The sequence below is a fragment of the Schistocerca nitens genome, chromosome 1 (assembly GCF_023898315.1).
Source record: "Schistocerca nitens isolate TAMUIC-IGC-003100 chromosome 1, iqSchNite1.1, whole genome shotgun sequence".
Classification (NCBI taxonomy): domain Eukaryota; kingdom Metazoa; phylum Arthropoda; class Insecta; order Orthoptera; family Acrididae; genus Schistocerca; species Schistocerca nitens.
In genome coordinates, this window is record NC_064614.1 from 32,337,528 (window position 1) to 32,355,066 (window position 17,539).

At 40.0% G+C, this 17,539-nt stretch overlaps 1 protein-coding gene across 1 annotated transcript in view; it reads left to right on the forward strand.

Moving 5' to 3' along the window:
• LOC126262686 (Down syndrome cell adhesion molecule-like protein Dscam2) overlaps window positions 1-17,261 on the forward strand; it is a 551,718-nt gene extending 534,457 nt beyond the window's left edge. The window contains exons 35-36 of the mRNA XM_049959465.1: window positions 913-1,053; window positions 16,788-17,261. Of these exons, the coding sequence (XP_049815422.1) occupies window positions 913-1,053; window positions 16,788-16,839 (193 nt within the window). The 3' untranslated portion in view covers window positions 16,840-17,261. The remainder of the gene's footprint in view (window positions 1-912; window positions 1,054-16,787) is intronic.
• Window positions 17,262-17,539: the final 278 nt, after the last annotated feature.

Here is a 17,539-nt window from a genome sequence, read left to right on the forward strand (position 1 = left end):
CCCCACAGTATCACAACAAAGTGCATGAAATGGCAAGATGGCAGTGCACCTACATAACACAAAAATGTGAATATATATTTCATGTCAGTGAAAGTTCTACGTATAACACCATTAAGAAACAAAGAAAAATATCATGAGTTATGATAATAATTTAATACTGTTCATATTACTAAGTTAAAGCATGAGAAATGTTCATAGTCCTAGCAAACAAAATTATACGAAAAACCATATTGTGACCACAGAAGATTCTCTAAATTAAATATAAAGGCATTTGATATCAATAAGGCTTTTTTACAGTTGCCAAACATGGTATTAACCGATATAACTTGTAAAACTGCAGCTGAAGAAAAAGGAGGCATAAAATAAAGAAGACAACATGCACTACTAGTTTTTGATATTAGCTTTGCTCTATTTCTGGTTTTCTCTTGAGTTGTTCGCAGGACTTTGCTTATGAGTCACACAGTCTACACTTATCTGTTTCCTCATTGTTATGTCTTGATTGTTCACTTTCAGTGATTTGCTGCTTAGTGGATCAGACTGGTTGATCTACTCTCATCACGTCCTTCAGTCACTCTCAATATTCTGTCATATCTCAGTCACAATACTACTGAGGATTGCTTTTTCTGTTTCAAAAAGAGATGGAAGTAATAACAAAATAACTGGAACTATGTTTGATTTCTAGCATGAAAAACTAAAAGTTGTATTCTTCATTATTTAATTATTCCTAATAGCTTTCCCTCTGTTAAACACTACAGTATACATGCTAGGAGATAATAAATATAAAATAATTTTACTGCAATTTCTGCTCCACAAGGAAAATTCAAGCTTTGTAATTTACTAGACATCCCTTCACCTAATTTCCTATTTTCTTAATTTGCCCAGAAGATTATAAAAAAATAATATTCTTTCTAGGAGAGGCTCCAGTTCTGCCGAGGACGAGAGCAGCTTCTCGAGCTATCAACTGCAGCCCCCCTGCGGATTTTCAGACAGTCGTGAATTAAGTGAAGCTGAATGTGATAGAGATGCCAGTGAACTAGATAAACTTCTTGCCAGGTATGTCGAAGTAGTTATCTGCAAAAAGCTCAGGTGATATGACATCGGAATTAACAAGTAAGCATCTAATATTTTTGTGGTATCATATCTAAATAAATGACTGGTGAATGTTGCAACAGTCACAGCCATAAAAATTTGTGTCATTGGTTTTAGTACATTAGTCACAATAACATATTATTCACACACAGATATTTAGTCTATTTATGCTGTCAATGTAATGTGAGAACTCCATGATTGGACCTGGCTGAATAACTGAAACACATTCAGGAATGAGTACATTAATCTCTTGAGTTTTATGTTTGCTTTTATGCAATTAGCCCCCTCCAAAAGGAAACATCAATTCAACACTATGCACTATGAAGGAAAGGGTGGGGGGGGGGGGCGGGGGGGGAGATAAGATTACACCATTGAAGCACACAAAACAACTACAGTGAAGACTGCACACTGCAGTACAAAAGACACATGCCATGCATCAGGTTGATGGCAACAAGTAAGATGTCTAGGTTTATAGAACTGTACATCACTCCTGAGAATTCAGTATGCAGCAACCACAATCTAAATGGCATGGCATGGAACAAAAAAATGCCTAGATATGTTCCGAAGGAGTTCCCTGAGTTCAGTTTGTATGCAAGTCACCAATCACCAGCAGGAGTTGCTAGACAACCATGACAAATTATTTAATGGGTATCATGTGAGAGGAATATATAAGCTAGGAAAGTAGTGGTGCCCACATTCTCCAGAGAAGAGTTGTATTCTCCTCACTTCATATTGCCAGGCATCGTCCTGCAGAAACATGACATGTGGAGATTTCTGGGAGCTGGAGTAACTTGGGCTTTAAAATCTCCCTGATGTAGCAGCTGGTTTCACAACAAAAAGGGGAAAACCATGACTTAGGTAAGTCAATCAGAAATGACACTCAGCAAAAGATCAATTATCTAATGAGTGTGTGCAAAAAGTCACCCATCTTGAAACCTAGCAACCCACATCTGCAAAAAGTCAATACTAAATGTGACAAACTGTGTATTTTCTATCAAAATATAAGGAGGCTAAGAAGTAAACTAGAACTGTTGACAATGAATATTAGTGACAGTAATACTATTGATAATGCCAATATCCTTTGTTTTACCGAACACCATGTAAAGGAGGGTATCAATACGCTGAATCTAGATGGCTATCATATTGCCTCTCACTTTTGTAGAAACAGTGTGCAGAAGGGTGGTGTAATTATATATGTAAAAAAGAATATAATGTATTGATCTTTAGAGCTAACAAAATACTGTTGTGATCAGCATTTTGAAGCTTGTGGTATAGAAATTAGCACCAAGATCCTGTCACTCATTGTAGTAACAGTGTATAGTGCCCCATAAGGGAAGCAATGTATGTTCTTTAAGCAACTCAAATCTCTTCTATCCCATATATATTCAAAAAATAAAAATACTGTAGTCTTAGGAGACTTTAACATTAACTTGCTAGATTATGATAGTAGTAGAGCTGACCTGCTACATGTAATGAACACATACAACATCACACCCATGGTAGACTTCCCCACAAGGGTTACGGACTACTGTTCAAGTCTTATAGATAATATTTTCATTGATGAGAATAGAAACACCAATGCAACAGTAAAACAAGTGCTAAATGGTCTTTCAGACCATGATGGCCAATTGCTAACTATCAATGATATATGCCCACACAAGAAGGACAAAGTCTGTAAAAGGTCATTTAGGGTAACTAATAATGAAAATCTCATGATCTTCAACAGTTATCTTCAACTCATTGACTGGAGTCCAATTTATAGAGCACTGAAAGTCAATGACAAATTTAACCTATTTACAAATGAATTTATGTGCCACTTTGAAGCTGTCTTCCCTCTAACTGCAAAGAACAGGTACCAGAGCCATACCAGCAAACAGTGGCTCACAAAAGGAATAAAAACATCATGTAGGACTAAAAGACTGCTGTATGTTTCTCTCAGAAATACTAATGATCCTGAAATAACAGCTCATTATAAAAGGTACTGCCAGATCTTAAATAAAGTTCTGATAAAGGCAAAAAGTATGTTCATCAAATCAGAAATAGATAGTTCTGGCAATAAAATAAAAACCATCTGGGGTATTATTAAAAGAGAAACTGGTAGTTACTCAAATGATGCAGAAAATATTGAAGTCAGAGATAATGGGAATATAACTGATAAAGGTGAAAATGTTGCAAAAATTTTCAACAAGCATTTTTTGACTGGGGCAGATAAAATAGGGTGTAATGTTTCTATAAATGAGGCTCTGAATCTTTTACAAAGAAGTGCACTTAGTGCAACACCCCAGATTAGCATGCCTCCTGTCACTCTTGAGGAAATTAAGAAGATAATAAGGACCATGAAAAACAAAAACTCAACTGGTATTGATGGTATTTCCATCAAAGTGTTGAAACACACAAACATTTTCATTTGTGAAGTCCTGTGCCACAACTTTAATGTACCACTGAGACTAGGAATTGTCCCTGATAGACTTAAATATGAAGTGGTGAAACCATTGTACAAGAAGGGTGACAGAAATGAAGTAACGAATTATTGTCCTATTTCACTCTTGACTTGTTTCTCCGAGATTCTCGAGAAACTTGTACACAGAAGGTTTCTTGAACATCTTAGTAAATACAATATTCTCAATAAAAGTCAATTCGGTTTCCAGAAAAATATCTCAACAGAAGATGCAATATATTCTTTCACCAATGCAATTTTTGAATCAATCAATAATAAAATGTCTCCAACTGGAATTTATTGTAACCTTTCTAAGGTGTTCGATTGTGTGAACCATGAGATTTTTCTGAGAAAGGCAGAATTTTATGGGTTAACTGGAGAAGCAGGGATGTGGTTTGCCTCCTATTTAAAGAACCGGAAACAGAAAGTCATGGTAAATGACACTAATGGAGAACCAGTGTCCTCTTCTTGGGGCACAATAAACTGTGGAGTCCCACAGGGCTCTATTCTGGGTCCTCTACTTTTCCTTATTTTCATAAATGACCTTCCAGTGTGTACAAGGGCTAAGATAAAATTTACTTTGTTTGCCAATGACACGACGATTCTGGTAGACAATTCAACAAATACTAATCTTGAAATCACTGTAAATGAAATTTTTCAGGAAACCTTTAACTGGTTTGCCTCTAATGGATTATCACTAAATTTTGAAAAAACTCAATTGATTCAATTCCATACAAGCCAAAATATCGAAGGTGAGATTAATGTTAAATACAATGATGGGAATTTAGCAAGAGTGGAGTCAACAAAGTTCCTGGGTCTACTTGTTAATAGCAATCTAAACTGGTCCTTACACATCCCTTACCTATATAAAAAAAAAAAAACTAAGCTCAGCAATTACGCTATTTGTGCGATTGCTTCCTTCAGTGACTTAAATACTTTGAAAGCTGCCTATTTTGGTTATTTTCATGCCCTGATGGCCTATGGAATTATATTCTGGGGAAACCAGCCAAAGGCAAACAAAATCCTCATAGCCCAGAAAACAGTCATTAGGATTCTGTGTGGTGTCAATTACAGACATTCCTGCAGGAAACTCTTCCAAGAGCTAAGAATACTCACAACAGTATCTCAGTACATTTTTCTCTCTCGTGTGTTTCTTGTGTAAAAACCATTCCCTTTTTTAAATGAACAGCATGTATCATAACTATGACACTAGGGTAAAAAATGATCTTCATCTTGAGCAAAAGAATCTAAGTATGGTGCAGAAAGGAGTACACTACTCTTGCATAAAAATATTTAATGCTCTCCCTCAGGCAATAAAAATGTCAGTTACTGATCCACCTACTTTTAAAGATCAACTTAAACAGTATCTTCTAAGTAAAACCATTTACTCACTGGACGAATTTATGTATAAGAATAAGTGAAATAATTTTGATCTATTGTAAGTCTGTTCAATGTAATTTGTAACTTTTTACAAAAAACAATTCTTGTAAACATTTTTTCTATGTAATATATTATTCATTGTACAACCTATTATTATAAACAAATGTCTCAAATCTATGTAAATGACACGTTCTACACCCAAGCAATTTATCGCTAATGGGTCTGCAGGACATGAATGAAATACACTCCTGGAAATTGAAATAAGAACACCGTGAATTCATTGTCCCAGGAAGGGGAAACTTTATTGACACATTCCTGGGGTCAGATACATCACATGATCACACTGACAGAACCACAGGCACATAGACACAGGCAACAGAGCATGCACAATGTCGGCACTAGTGCAGTGTATATCCACCTTTCGCAGCAATGCAGGCTGCTATTCTCCCATGGAGACGATCGTAGAGATGCTGGATGTAGTCCTGTGGAACGGCTTGCCATGCCATTTCCACCTGGCGCCTCAGTTGGACCAGCGTTCGTGCTGGACGTGCAGACCGCGTGAGACGACGCTTCATCCAGTCCCAAACATGCTCAATGGGGGACAGATCTGGAGATCTTGCTGGCCAGGGTAGTTGACTTACACCTTCTAGAGCACGTTGGGTGGTACGGGATACATGCGGACGTGCATTGTACTGTTGGAACAGCAAGTTCCCTTGCCGGTCTAGGAATGGTAGAACGATGGGTTCGATGACGGTTTCGATGTACCGTGCACTATTCAGTGTCCCCTCGACGATCACCAGTGGTGTACGGCCAGTGTAGGAGATCACTCCCCACACCATGATGCCGGGTGTTGGCCCTGTGTGCCTCGGTCGTATGCAGTCCTGATTGTGGCGCTCACCTGCACGGCGCCAAACACGCATACGACCATCATTGGCACCAAGGCAGAAGCGACTCTCATCGCTGAAGACGACACGTCTCCATTCGTCCCTCCATTCACGCCTGTCGCGACACCACTGGAGGCGGGCTGCACGATGTTGGGGAGTGAGCGGAAGACGGCCTATCGGTGTGCGGGACCGTAGCCCAGCTTCATGGAGACGGTTGCGAATGGTCCTCGCCGATACCCCAGGAGCAACAGTGTCCCTAATTTGCTGGGAAGTGGCGGTGCGGTCCCCTACGGCACTGCGTAGGATCCTACAGTCTTGGCGTGCATCCGTGCGTCGCTGCGGTCCGGTCCCAGGTTGACGGGCACGTGCACCTTCCGCCGACCACTGGCGACAACATCGATGTACTGTGGAGACCTCACGCCCCACGTGTTGAGCAATTCGGCGGTACATCCACCCGGCCTCCCGCATGCCCACTATACGCCCTCGCTCAAAGTCCGTCAACTGCACATACGGTTCACGTCCACGCTGTCGCGGCATGCTACCAGTGTTAAAGACTGCGATGGAGCTCCGTATGTCACGGCAAACTGGCTGACACTGACGGTGGCGGTGCACAAATGCTGCGCAGCTAGCGCCATTCGACGGCCAACACCGCGGTTCCTGGTGTGTCCGCTGTGCCGTGCGTGTGATCATTGCTTGTACAGCCCTCTCGCAGTGTCTGGAGCAAGTATGGTGGGTCTGACACACCGGTGTCAATGTGTTCTTTTTTCCATTTCCAGGAGTGTAAATAAAATAAAATAAATGTTCAGATAGCTCTTAATGTGCAGGAGGATAAATTTCACGTTGTATACAGTGGTTCCCCAAACCATCACACTGTGAATTTATGACACACTGAGGGCTTTCACATCCAATTGTCTTAATTGATACTGGATCTTCCAGGTTGTGTAGTTGTGGCCTAAGGAACTTTTTGTTCCTGAAATTTTGTCCAGGGTTGCAGGCCCTGCTGTGTCTCTCCAATTAACAGGTCAAATGTCAAGAGCAGTACAAATATCATAAAAATGGAGCTTGATAGTTAATTATGGAATGAGTCATTTTACATTCACATTGCAAATTAATTATCAAATATGGTCACGTGCTAAACATTTCTAAGCTTTCATTTTATTTATTAATCTTTTAAACAAAGAAGGCAAGAAGACATTTGTAAGTTAGTAATTCCTACCTTTTACGCATTACAATAACAGAAATTTTATTTTGCTGTCTGTCAGACATTTTGTATCATAGGGTAAGTGATCAATATTTTTATTGCAGCATTGTGTATCTCTTTCTGTGCTAAAGAAAACTATAATGTGCAGCAATGAATGTCACTTTTCCTTCTGGTATTGTAGTTATGTATGTCATTGTTCACTTTGAACTGTAGTGGATTATTTACTACAAACTTCAGGAGGGAATAATATACTACAAAGCCGTAATCAGAATGCCCAACTCCTTAAACAGATGTTTACAAAATGATCGTGGGTAGCACCACATATTATTCTTACAGCCTGTTTTCGAGCAACAAAGACTTTCTTTCTTAAAGACGACTTACCCCAAAATATTATTCCATATGACATTATTGAATGAAAATATGCAAAATGTCAACTTACTGATTTGTCTCTCCTCAAAATTTGGAATGATCCTAAGTGCAAATGTATCTGAAATAAGTTGTTTTAGGAGTTCTAAAATGTGCTTTTTCCAGTTTAAATTCTCATCAATATGGACACCTAAGAATTTTGAAATCTGCAGGCTATTTATTATTTTATCACCATGTGTTATGCTTATCATTGGTAGTACCCCTAGATGTGCAGAAGTTAGTACCATTTGCAGAAAACCAATGATACTTTTAAGAAGATTGCTCACCATTCTTCTGTTTCTGTATGTATGCTTGGACTGATAACAATACTAGTGTTACCTGCAATAAGTAAATAAATAATAATAAATATTCTGCTGGTTGTATATTAGACAGAAGATCATTTACATATATGAGGAACAATAGGGAGTCTTGGGGAACCCCATATATGATTTCTCCCCAGTCTGAATTACATCCCCAGATTACATTGGTTGAATTATGAAGTACAACTTTTTGGAATCATTTGGTTACATATGACCTAAGGTTACACATGATTATCAAAGATAATCCTTATCAAAGAAAAAACTTAAATATCAAATTGTCATCGTTCAAAGAAAGAACTATATGATCTGTAGAGTTACTGTTCATATATCACTGAGATTGATGGCTTCTTCTTTTCTGTTAAAATTGTCCCCATGTTTATATATTTTAATGACTTCTCTGTACAGTTGTGGGTAATAGTTTATACTTGGTTTTCGAAAACTTCAAATTCATTCTTTCCTGACTGAAGAAAATGCCCTGCTACAACTCATTTTCTTACTTTCCTTAGTCAGTAAAGAATTTTGTGTTCCTTCAAATGTGTATTCACTCATTCCTTTGTGGTTACAATGTAGACCTTACCCTGTGTAAATGGAATTCCATATACCTTACATGCCAACAGAGGAGGGCAATCTTCTTTCACATATCTGAGAGCTAGACATAATTTTGTGGCGACTTTCTAGTATGCCCGAACTATAGAATAATACACAGTTGTTCGGAATAACATTTATTACTTTCACACTCGAAAACACAATGATAAACATAAACAACTCTAAGTCACTATGCCAACAGCAGAGCGGCAAAGATTATGCTCTAATATGTCAGCAATACGATCGTGCTAAACTCACGTGGCAAAGAATGTCAAAGTGTTGCCACATCAGCCCCCCCTTTTTTTTTAAACCGGGTGCTCCTGGTATGTCAGGGAATTTACACTTCACTTGCCTACCTGCTCTTGTAACCACTGTTGGAACCCGATCCTGTTCTTCCTGTTCCTCTGTGTGTGTTTCTGTTTTTTTTTTTTTTTTTTTCCATGTTCTCTGGCATCACCATGATGGGTTCCTCGTTGGGTGAACCTGACACCATGGGTTGAGTGCTGGGAGTGTCCACATCGATGTACGTGGGTTTGAGGCACTCAATGGACACTGTTTCTTGATTGCCATTCTTCTTGATTCTGAACCAGTGTTCACCTCTCTCTATCACTCGGGAGGGAGCACAGTATGGAGAAACAAGCGGTGGGCATACTGCATCATCTCTGAGCCACACATGAGATGTTTGTGTCAAGTCTTTATGCACAAACACCTTTTGTTCCCCATGCATGACACGGTTGGTAGGCTGGAGTTTTCGCATTCTGCTGCTAAGTTGTTGTGCAAACTGTGTGTAAAGCTCTGAAGTGGCCAATAAAGAGGATTGCGGCGCGGTTAATTCCCCTGTGACTCTCAACTCTTCGCCATAAACTAATTGCATGGGCAAGCACTGTAAATCTTCTTTCACGATTGTTCGTAATCCAAGGAGGACCAGAGGCAGTGCTTTGAGCCAGTCAGACATACTACACATTAGAGCAGTTTTGAGAGTGCGGTGAAAACGCTCCACCATCCCGTCACTAGCTGGATGATAACTAGTTGTACAAAAATTGTTGCAGCCACATTACTGCAATAGTTCCTTGAAAAGCTGGCTCTCAAACTGTCTGTCCTGATCAGTGGTAATGTCGTGTGGTACACCGAACCGAGAGAACCAGGAGCATATCAATGCTTTTGCTACTTACTCGGCTGAGATGTCTGTTAAGATGGCGGCCTCTGGCCATCTAGTGAAACGATCGATGACCGTAAGTAAATACTGGTGGCCTCCAGCTTGTGGAAATGGTCCCACAACGTCGACATGAATGTGCATAAACCTTGCTGACGGTGCTGGAAATTGATGCAAAAACATGCCCACTGATTTTATTGTGCTGACACATTAAGCAATCGTGTGTCCAGTCGTGGCAGTCTTTCTGTATCCCTGGCCTCACTACTATGGCAGATACTAGTCTTGCTGTTACTCAGATTCCAGGGTGAGAAAGATCATGTAAGGCCTTGAAGATCTCTTTGTGGTATTCTTCCTTTCTTCACATCACACCAAATTCCTTCTGGTGCATTCAGAGTCAAAATGCATTTAAGCTGTAATGCCATTGACTGGCACTGTAGGAGACTGCACAGGAAAGGATCATATTGTTGTGTTGTTGCTATCTCTGACCATTGTACGGCATTGAAACTAGCACAGTTGCATGATAAGCAGTCTGAGACCAGGTTCTTCTTCCCTGCTATGTGACGTATATCCAATGTGAACTGCATGATGTATTCTATCTGTCTACATTGCCATGGTGAAGCTGGGTCTGTGTCACGCTGGAAGATGGCCGCTAGCAGTTTATGGTCTGTGATAATGGTGAAATTTTGCCCCTCTGTCAATGAACGGAAGTGCTTGACTGCAAGGTACATGGCTAACGGTTTGCAGTCGAGAGCACTCCTCTTTTGCTGCCTTTGGTCCAAGGGTCTTGAAAAAATAGCGAGTGGCTGCCATTTACCACTAAGTTCCTGTTGCAGTACCGTTCCTACAGCTGTCTGGCTTGCATCGACAATAATCGCCAAGGATGAATGTACTCTTAGGTGAGCCAGCAAAGTCGCTTGTGACAAATGTTCCTTTAATCTATGGAATGCTGGTTCAGCCTCTGATGTCCATGATATTACATGGTTTCCTGTAATATTTTTTCCTATGAGTGGAGCCGTGAGTGGTCTCATACTGTCGCTAGGTGAGATAAATGGCAGTGGTAGTAGTTGAGCATGCCGAGGAATCAACAAAGTCCTTTGTATGTTATTGGGAGGGGCATCCGTTAAACTGCCTCCACACATTCAGGCAGCAGTGACAGACCTGCTGCCGAGACCACATACCCGAGAAATTTGACTGCCTGTTTGCGCAATGCACACTTTGCCTTGTTGACTAAGATGCCATAGCGTTCAAAACACTGTAAAAGCAGTTGCAGGTGTTCTTTGTGTTCTTCCATTGATCAGGAGAAAACTAAAACATCGTCCATGTAGCAAAAAACAAATGGCAGCTCTCGTAGCACTTCATGCATAAACCGCTACCAAGTTTTGGCCAAGGTTCCTAAGACCAAATGGCACAAAGTTGTATTCAAACAATTCAAACGGTGTGATTACTGCAGTTTTTTGAACATCTGCGTGCCATTGGAATTTGTAAGTATGCTTTTTCACAGTCTATCACACTGAAGATGGTAGCATTGCCAATATTATAATTGAAATCCATCACATTGGGAACAGGATACCAATCCAGAATTGTTCGAGAATTGAATGCCCTATAATCACCACATATCCTCCAAGAATTGTCTTTTTTGCGAACCATGTGAGAGGTTGAAGCCCACGCACTGTCTGACTTAGTTACTATACCTGTCACCAAAGTCGATCAAACTCTGCTTGTGCCACAAGTAGTTTCTCTGGAGACAGACGTCTTGGACGGAATGCAACTGGTTGGCCGGGCTTCGTGTGGATGTGATGCTGTGTCTCATGAAAGTACTTCCTGGTGGTGTTCGCCAGGGGAGTGATTGCTGAAAAGTGTTGAAGTATGCTGTGAAAATATGCGTCCTCCTTTTATGTTGTCATATTGCCTACAACAAATGAATCGTTTCATTTGAGAAACTTCTTCTTGCATGGCCCACACATGTGCATCCCGCATTGTTGTAAGCACGAATTTGTATCGATGTGTTCTGGCATGGAGAAAGTGTTAGAATGACCGAGCACTTTGCACTGAATTTGCCCTGATGCAGAAGTGAGGGGAGGCAATGTTTCTTTCTTGCGTATTGGAACCAATCGTCGATTGACAAGGTATGGCATAAGGCAATATTTGCACAAGAAGTCTGCACCAATAATAGGGTCTGGTACATCTGCTATTATGAAAGTCCATACCAGTTTGAAATCAGGTTCGAGATGTAATGCCAATTGTTTCTCACTGCAGTGAGCAGGTGATGTGACATAGTTCTTTGGATGTCACTATTTCTTCTAGGATACACGCTAGCCTCTGAACCTTTATCAATCAGAAACTTCTCTCCAGATGTAAGGCATTGGATGAATAGTCTGTCCCATTTGCTAATCATAGATATCATTTTCTTAGCACCATTTCGTTTTTCTCCTGTCTCCGGGCACTTAAGAAATTGATGACAAACATTCACACCCATTAATGTCCGTCTCCAAAGTTTGGGAAGCTGCGGGGTTGGGTACATTGACGAGCAGAATCGTGGAAGCATTTGTGATACCAGCACCAAGGTTCTGACTTGCTTTGAGGAATGTTATTCCTGCGTATTTTCCAGTGTTGGCTTTGTAAATGTTGTTGGTGCTTGGCGACTTAGATGTTAAGTTTTGCCACTTGTGCTATCAACTGTTCCATGGTGGATTCTTGTAATGTGTGCTGGTGATGAGAGGAAGTAATGCCTGCACCAAAATCCACAGTGTCTGACTCTTTATTGCTGTATACTCACATGCTTCTATTGTGGTTTGTATTGACTGTTGCCCAAGCAGAGGATTCTCTTAAATTATTTGCAATGGTGTCTGCCTTCTTCGCTGATGTCATTAACGGTACATCTGTTTGTACGGCGATGATAGCGTGGATGTTGGCTGGCAGTTTATGTAGCCACAGTACCTGTAAAGATTGTTCTGGCAGCAAATCTGGGCCCACCAATGCACGTAATGACCTAAGGATTTGCGACAAAAGCTTGTGTTACACACATTTTTCAGTGAAGACTTTTTGAAGACGTAGTTCTGTCGGTAAAGTGTAGCATTGTATTAGGGCCTTTTTTAACACTGCTTAACTTCATTGTGACAAGCTATCTTCTTCTATCACTTCCAAGGCTAGACTTGAAACCTGAATGTTGAACTTATCAGTATCACAGGCTACCTTGCGTTGATGAAATATACATTCCGCCTGTGTGAATCACAGCTGTGGCCTTGTTGTCCAGAAAGCAGGGAGTTTGACATTTCCTTGGCCTATAGGCGTACTTCTATGTTCTCCTGAGGAGGAGCTTGCAGCAGGCGATGTACTTTGTTCCTGCTCGAAACTGTTTCCTGCTACTGTTGTCAGTGCAGTCATTATTCCTTACTTGGTGTCTGTGTTGTTATGTCTTCTTCGCGCGGTCACCACTGTGGTGACTTTCTAGTATGCCCAAACTATAGGATAATACACAGTTGTTCAGAATAACTTTTATTACTTTCACACTTGAAAGATTATGCTCTAATATTTCAGTGATACGATCGCACTAAACTCACATGGTAAAGAATGTCAAAGTGTTGCCACAATTTCTTTGTTAGTCAGAAACTGATCTCATGTTATGTTTCTATAAAAACTTACCAGTCTGATCAGTTTTTCTTGTAAAATAAGAGAGGGAAACCCTTCTTTCTTGTTTTTCACTCTTTTCTTTCAGAGTACTGCTTTTGTGATGTAGAACCCTATTTACCTCTTTTACTGAGTAGATATGTTGATATGTTCCTCGAAAGCCTAATTCAGATGTTTTAATTTGGCTTGTAAATATTTTGGTGTTCAAATACCTTGGCTCTGTCAATAAGATGTTTGCTAACAGGTCTCTTTTGCCAAGGATGATGGTTGGACTCCTTATGTAAATATCTGTTTGTATGTGTGGCTTTGTAAAAATGTTATGTTACATTAGCCTATCTCACAAGCAAACCATCCAAAAAAGATATTTTGTTGTAATTTTCCATGTTGATAGTAAACTGCATGTTTGAATTTATATTATTTAGATAATGAAAGAATTCCTCTAAAGCTTTTTGCCATGTGATCAAACTATATATGTACCATTCCCAAAAAGTGCCATTGAGAATGTGTTTGATTTTTCTAGAGTTGACTGTTCAAATTTTTCCATATAAAAATTGACAACTGCAGGACCTAATGTATTGCCCATTGCAACACCACTGACTTGCTCATAGAATTCATCATCCTATTGGAACTGGCTCAAAATGAGGCAATATCTAAAAAGAGCAGCCAAATCCTATGCAAAAACATCTGCTTTATAGACTATCACTTCATTAACTGTAATCATAATAAATAGAGACATTATGTCAAAATTTACAAAAACATCTTCAGGAGCCAAAGTCAACCCTTCAACTTTTTCTATAAAATGACATGGGTCTCAGGAGGAAGGACCAAATATTCAGGGATATGTCCAGAGTGATCATTTGTAGAAAACTAAATGTGAGCTCTAAAAATACATATGTGGGGACGTAGAACCATTGGCTCTAACCCTCAATAATATCACTGGCTTATCGCAGCAAGAACAACTATATCTTTGCCAGATCAGTCCTCTGTAGTACGCACTCTATGCTACATGCATTGTTTATACACTGCAAGAATAAAAGTATTCATAGCAAGTGACTGGAGTGCGAGTGATTATTTATTATTGTAATTGTGGTGACCCCATTATTTTCCTTTCAACTGCACCGTGAAATACTGAGTTATACTTGTGTCAGCACACTACTGATCACCATGGCATACAAATGTCACGCCACACAGAATATGCCCCACGATGGTGCTTCATCGCCTGGAATCACTACAAACAATTTCTTTGTGCATCTATTTGATGCTACTCTGATATCTCGGCCAACACTGTCACAAGCTTTTATCACACTACGGATTACACCTGTTGGTTGTCCAGACTCCCTGACAACTGACTAGAGCCGGCAGTTTGAGTCGGCAACGGTTCCATGTAATGGACTACTATCCTCAATTCAATGGACTTGCGGAACGGTGGCACCGCACCCTCAGACAGCACTCATATGCCACAACCAGGAGTGAATGGAGGCCCTCCTCTGGGTGCTGCTAGGCACACAAGCTGCCTACAAAGAAGATCTGGACACCTTGCTGGCAGAGGTGCTCTATGGGGAACCAACCACCCTCCCAGCAGAGTTCATATCACAAACCACTGACCCCATTAACGTCAACCTGCCAGACCTAGTAAAACGTGACAGGGACCACATCCACCACGTCCTCATCCCATCACCATCCCTCCACATCAGATTGACCATCTTTGTGCACAAGGACCTCCAATCGTGCACACATGTCATGCTCGGGACTGACACCGTAAAACCCGCCTTCCAACCTTCATACAGTGGCCCGTACAAGGTGTTGAAAACAGGGCCAAACACTTTTAACATTTTGCCAGCTGGAAAAACACCAACAGAGTCACTGAACCGCCTAAAACCATCGTGGACTTTAGTGGACACACCTGGTGTTTCCCCTCCACTGGCCCCAGCTCCAGGCCCTTCAAGCCACTTTACAGTCAACCTAGACCTGCAAGACTACCTCTCAGGAGACATTTCCATAACACTGCAGGACTCATCATTCGTGGTTATAGCCAAATTTGACACTATACAGTCAGCCTACAGCATGATATCAAGGTCATTAGAGCACTCCATACGCCTTCCGCCTTCAATCGACACAGCTGGTTTGAAATCCACTCATTCTTCAGGTGGCTAACTGCTCAAGTTGATCCTGGAGCACTTCATAATGACAACTGACACACCGGACAACACACTACCAGCCAGCAACACCTCAACAAACACTGACACCACAGCATCGGTAACACCCCTGACGTCACAGACCGGCCGCCCTTTTACGACCACCGAGGCACCTGGTGGACTACAATATGTCGGCCTTTGCCATTGCCAGCAGGACAATGCATCATGACGTAGGGGAGGGGGGCGGAGGGGGCACTCTGTGGGGAACTGGACCCAATGGCTCAACCCCCCAATAATATCGCTGCCTGAACACAGCATGAAAAACTGCATCTTTGTCAGATCAGTTCCCTGCAGTACCCGTCCTAAGCTACATGCATTGTATATATGCTGCGAGAATAAAAGTATTCATAGTAAATTACAGGAGTGTGAGTGATAATTTTTCACTGTAATTACCACACCTGCTCCCCACTACTTACACATACCTTAAAAGCTGTGAGCACTTTTTCATCTTCGCTACTGCATAACACAAACAAGTTGTCACTTGAGGGCACTAACAATTGGCCTTGATTGTACTAACAATTGGCCCCAGAGGAATATTAATTTTTTGAATTTTGGGTAGACCATAAAGCCTGGGACACACAGCCTTAGTCCTCATTTAGGTTTCGTTACCTTGTTTTCGAAGTGACGTACAGAACTTTATCAGAGTATTTGTTTTCTTCATTGCACTGGCTGTTGGGTCTTTCTTAAACTTTTTGTTCTGTCCTTCCATTAAAAATATTCAAAATTTTGCTTCAGTAACACTCTGTACTCATGACAATATTAGTGTTTCCTATGTCAGCTACACATAAATCTTTAAGAGCCTTCCTCTCACCTTTTGTCAAAGATTTCCTGTGGGACAACACTATGGTGTTTCAGTTCAAATTTCATTTGCAGTTTGTTTGTGGATCATCCTTGTATCTGCTTCTAAATTTGTGATATGCCTGGGCCCCTAAGTTAGTATTTTCATGTGTTTATAGCATATTTGACATCTTAAGCAAGGATTACAATCTCATCTTGAGACTATAAATTCTGTGATTTACTAGTAACTGTATCAGACTTCACCATATTACTTGTACTTTCCACACTACTTTGTAATTTTTTAAACCACTGATAACGTTTCCCGGGTCTCTTGTCATTCACTGCTAATATTTCCACTGCAGCATAATGCTCACATCAAACAGTTTAAATCTTACGCTCATTTAGTCTTATATTTACAGTGTAAAAAACATTTAGAAATGTTTTTTTTGATCAGTCATTAAATGAAACATTGAATAATGTCCTTGGGTATATACAGCTTGATAACAAGCTAAATTCAGCACATAGACAAACTAATCAAGACATTCAATACAGAAGAACAAAATTGTGCTACCAAGTTTGAGATAATTTATGTACATGTTACTCTGATAATGATTTTTGTTCAAAAACAAAGTGGTTTAATTTACACTAGTTTGTTTTAATTCATACTTTTGACATCAGTTCTGTATTTGCATATATTTTAATAAACTGTCAATTTGTTTCTTTCACATTTTCAGATTTCATCAACAGAAAAGACAAGAGAGGCTGCAACACATAATTCATGTCTGAGTTTGCCAACTATCAAGGAGACTCCATGTTTCAGAATGCTATCATCTGCATGGAGTGATACACAGCTGTATCATTCACAAACAACACTTTTCTTCTTTTACCCTCAGGCGTGAAAACTGAAATCGATCATTTACAGTGATGCGTATTCCCAGAAAGGAAAATAAATAAATAAAGTGTATCATTCTGTGAAGCAAGAGAAGTCACTCATGTGCATAAAAAAATTTCCTAATGACATTTACAGTGTAACTATTCAGAAAATTATTTTGGGGGAAACGTGTTGATCAGCATGACAACATTACAAATTTTAAAGCCACTGTGCTAGGAAATATTTTATGAGAAACTACTGACAAAAATCCGTATTTTATGGGATCATGTCATATACTTTTGGAGACTGAAATTATGTACAGATTTAAAAATTTACATGTTCAATTTTATGTATTTTTAAATGAATAAAAATTTAATAAATGATATTTTAAAAGTTTCTGTATTTTTATTCAGTCAGCATAGTGTACACTACTTGATTTTCCTTGTTTATTTCTTGTTCTTTCTTTGTTTTGGCCACCTAGGGATCATGTCAACTGAGCTATCTCTTTTTCTGAGCTTTAACTGCCACCCAATGCTCTTGCATCCATTTCCACTATTGTTCTGTTCTCTCTTGGGTCCATACGTTCCCTGTGTTCAGGTTTGGCTTTTCCAGGAA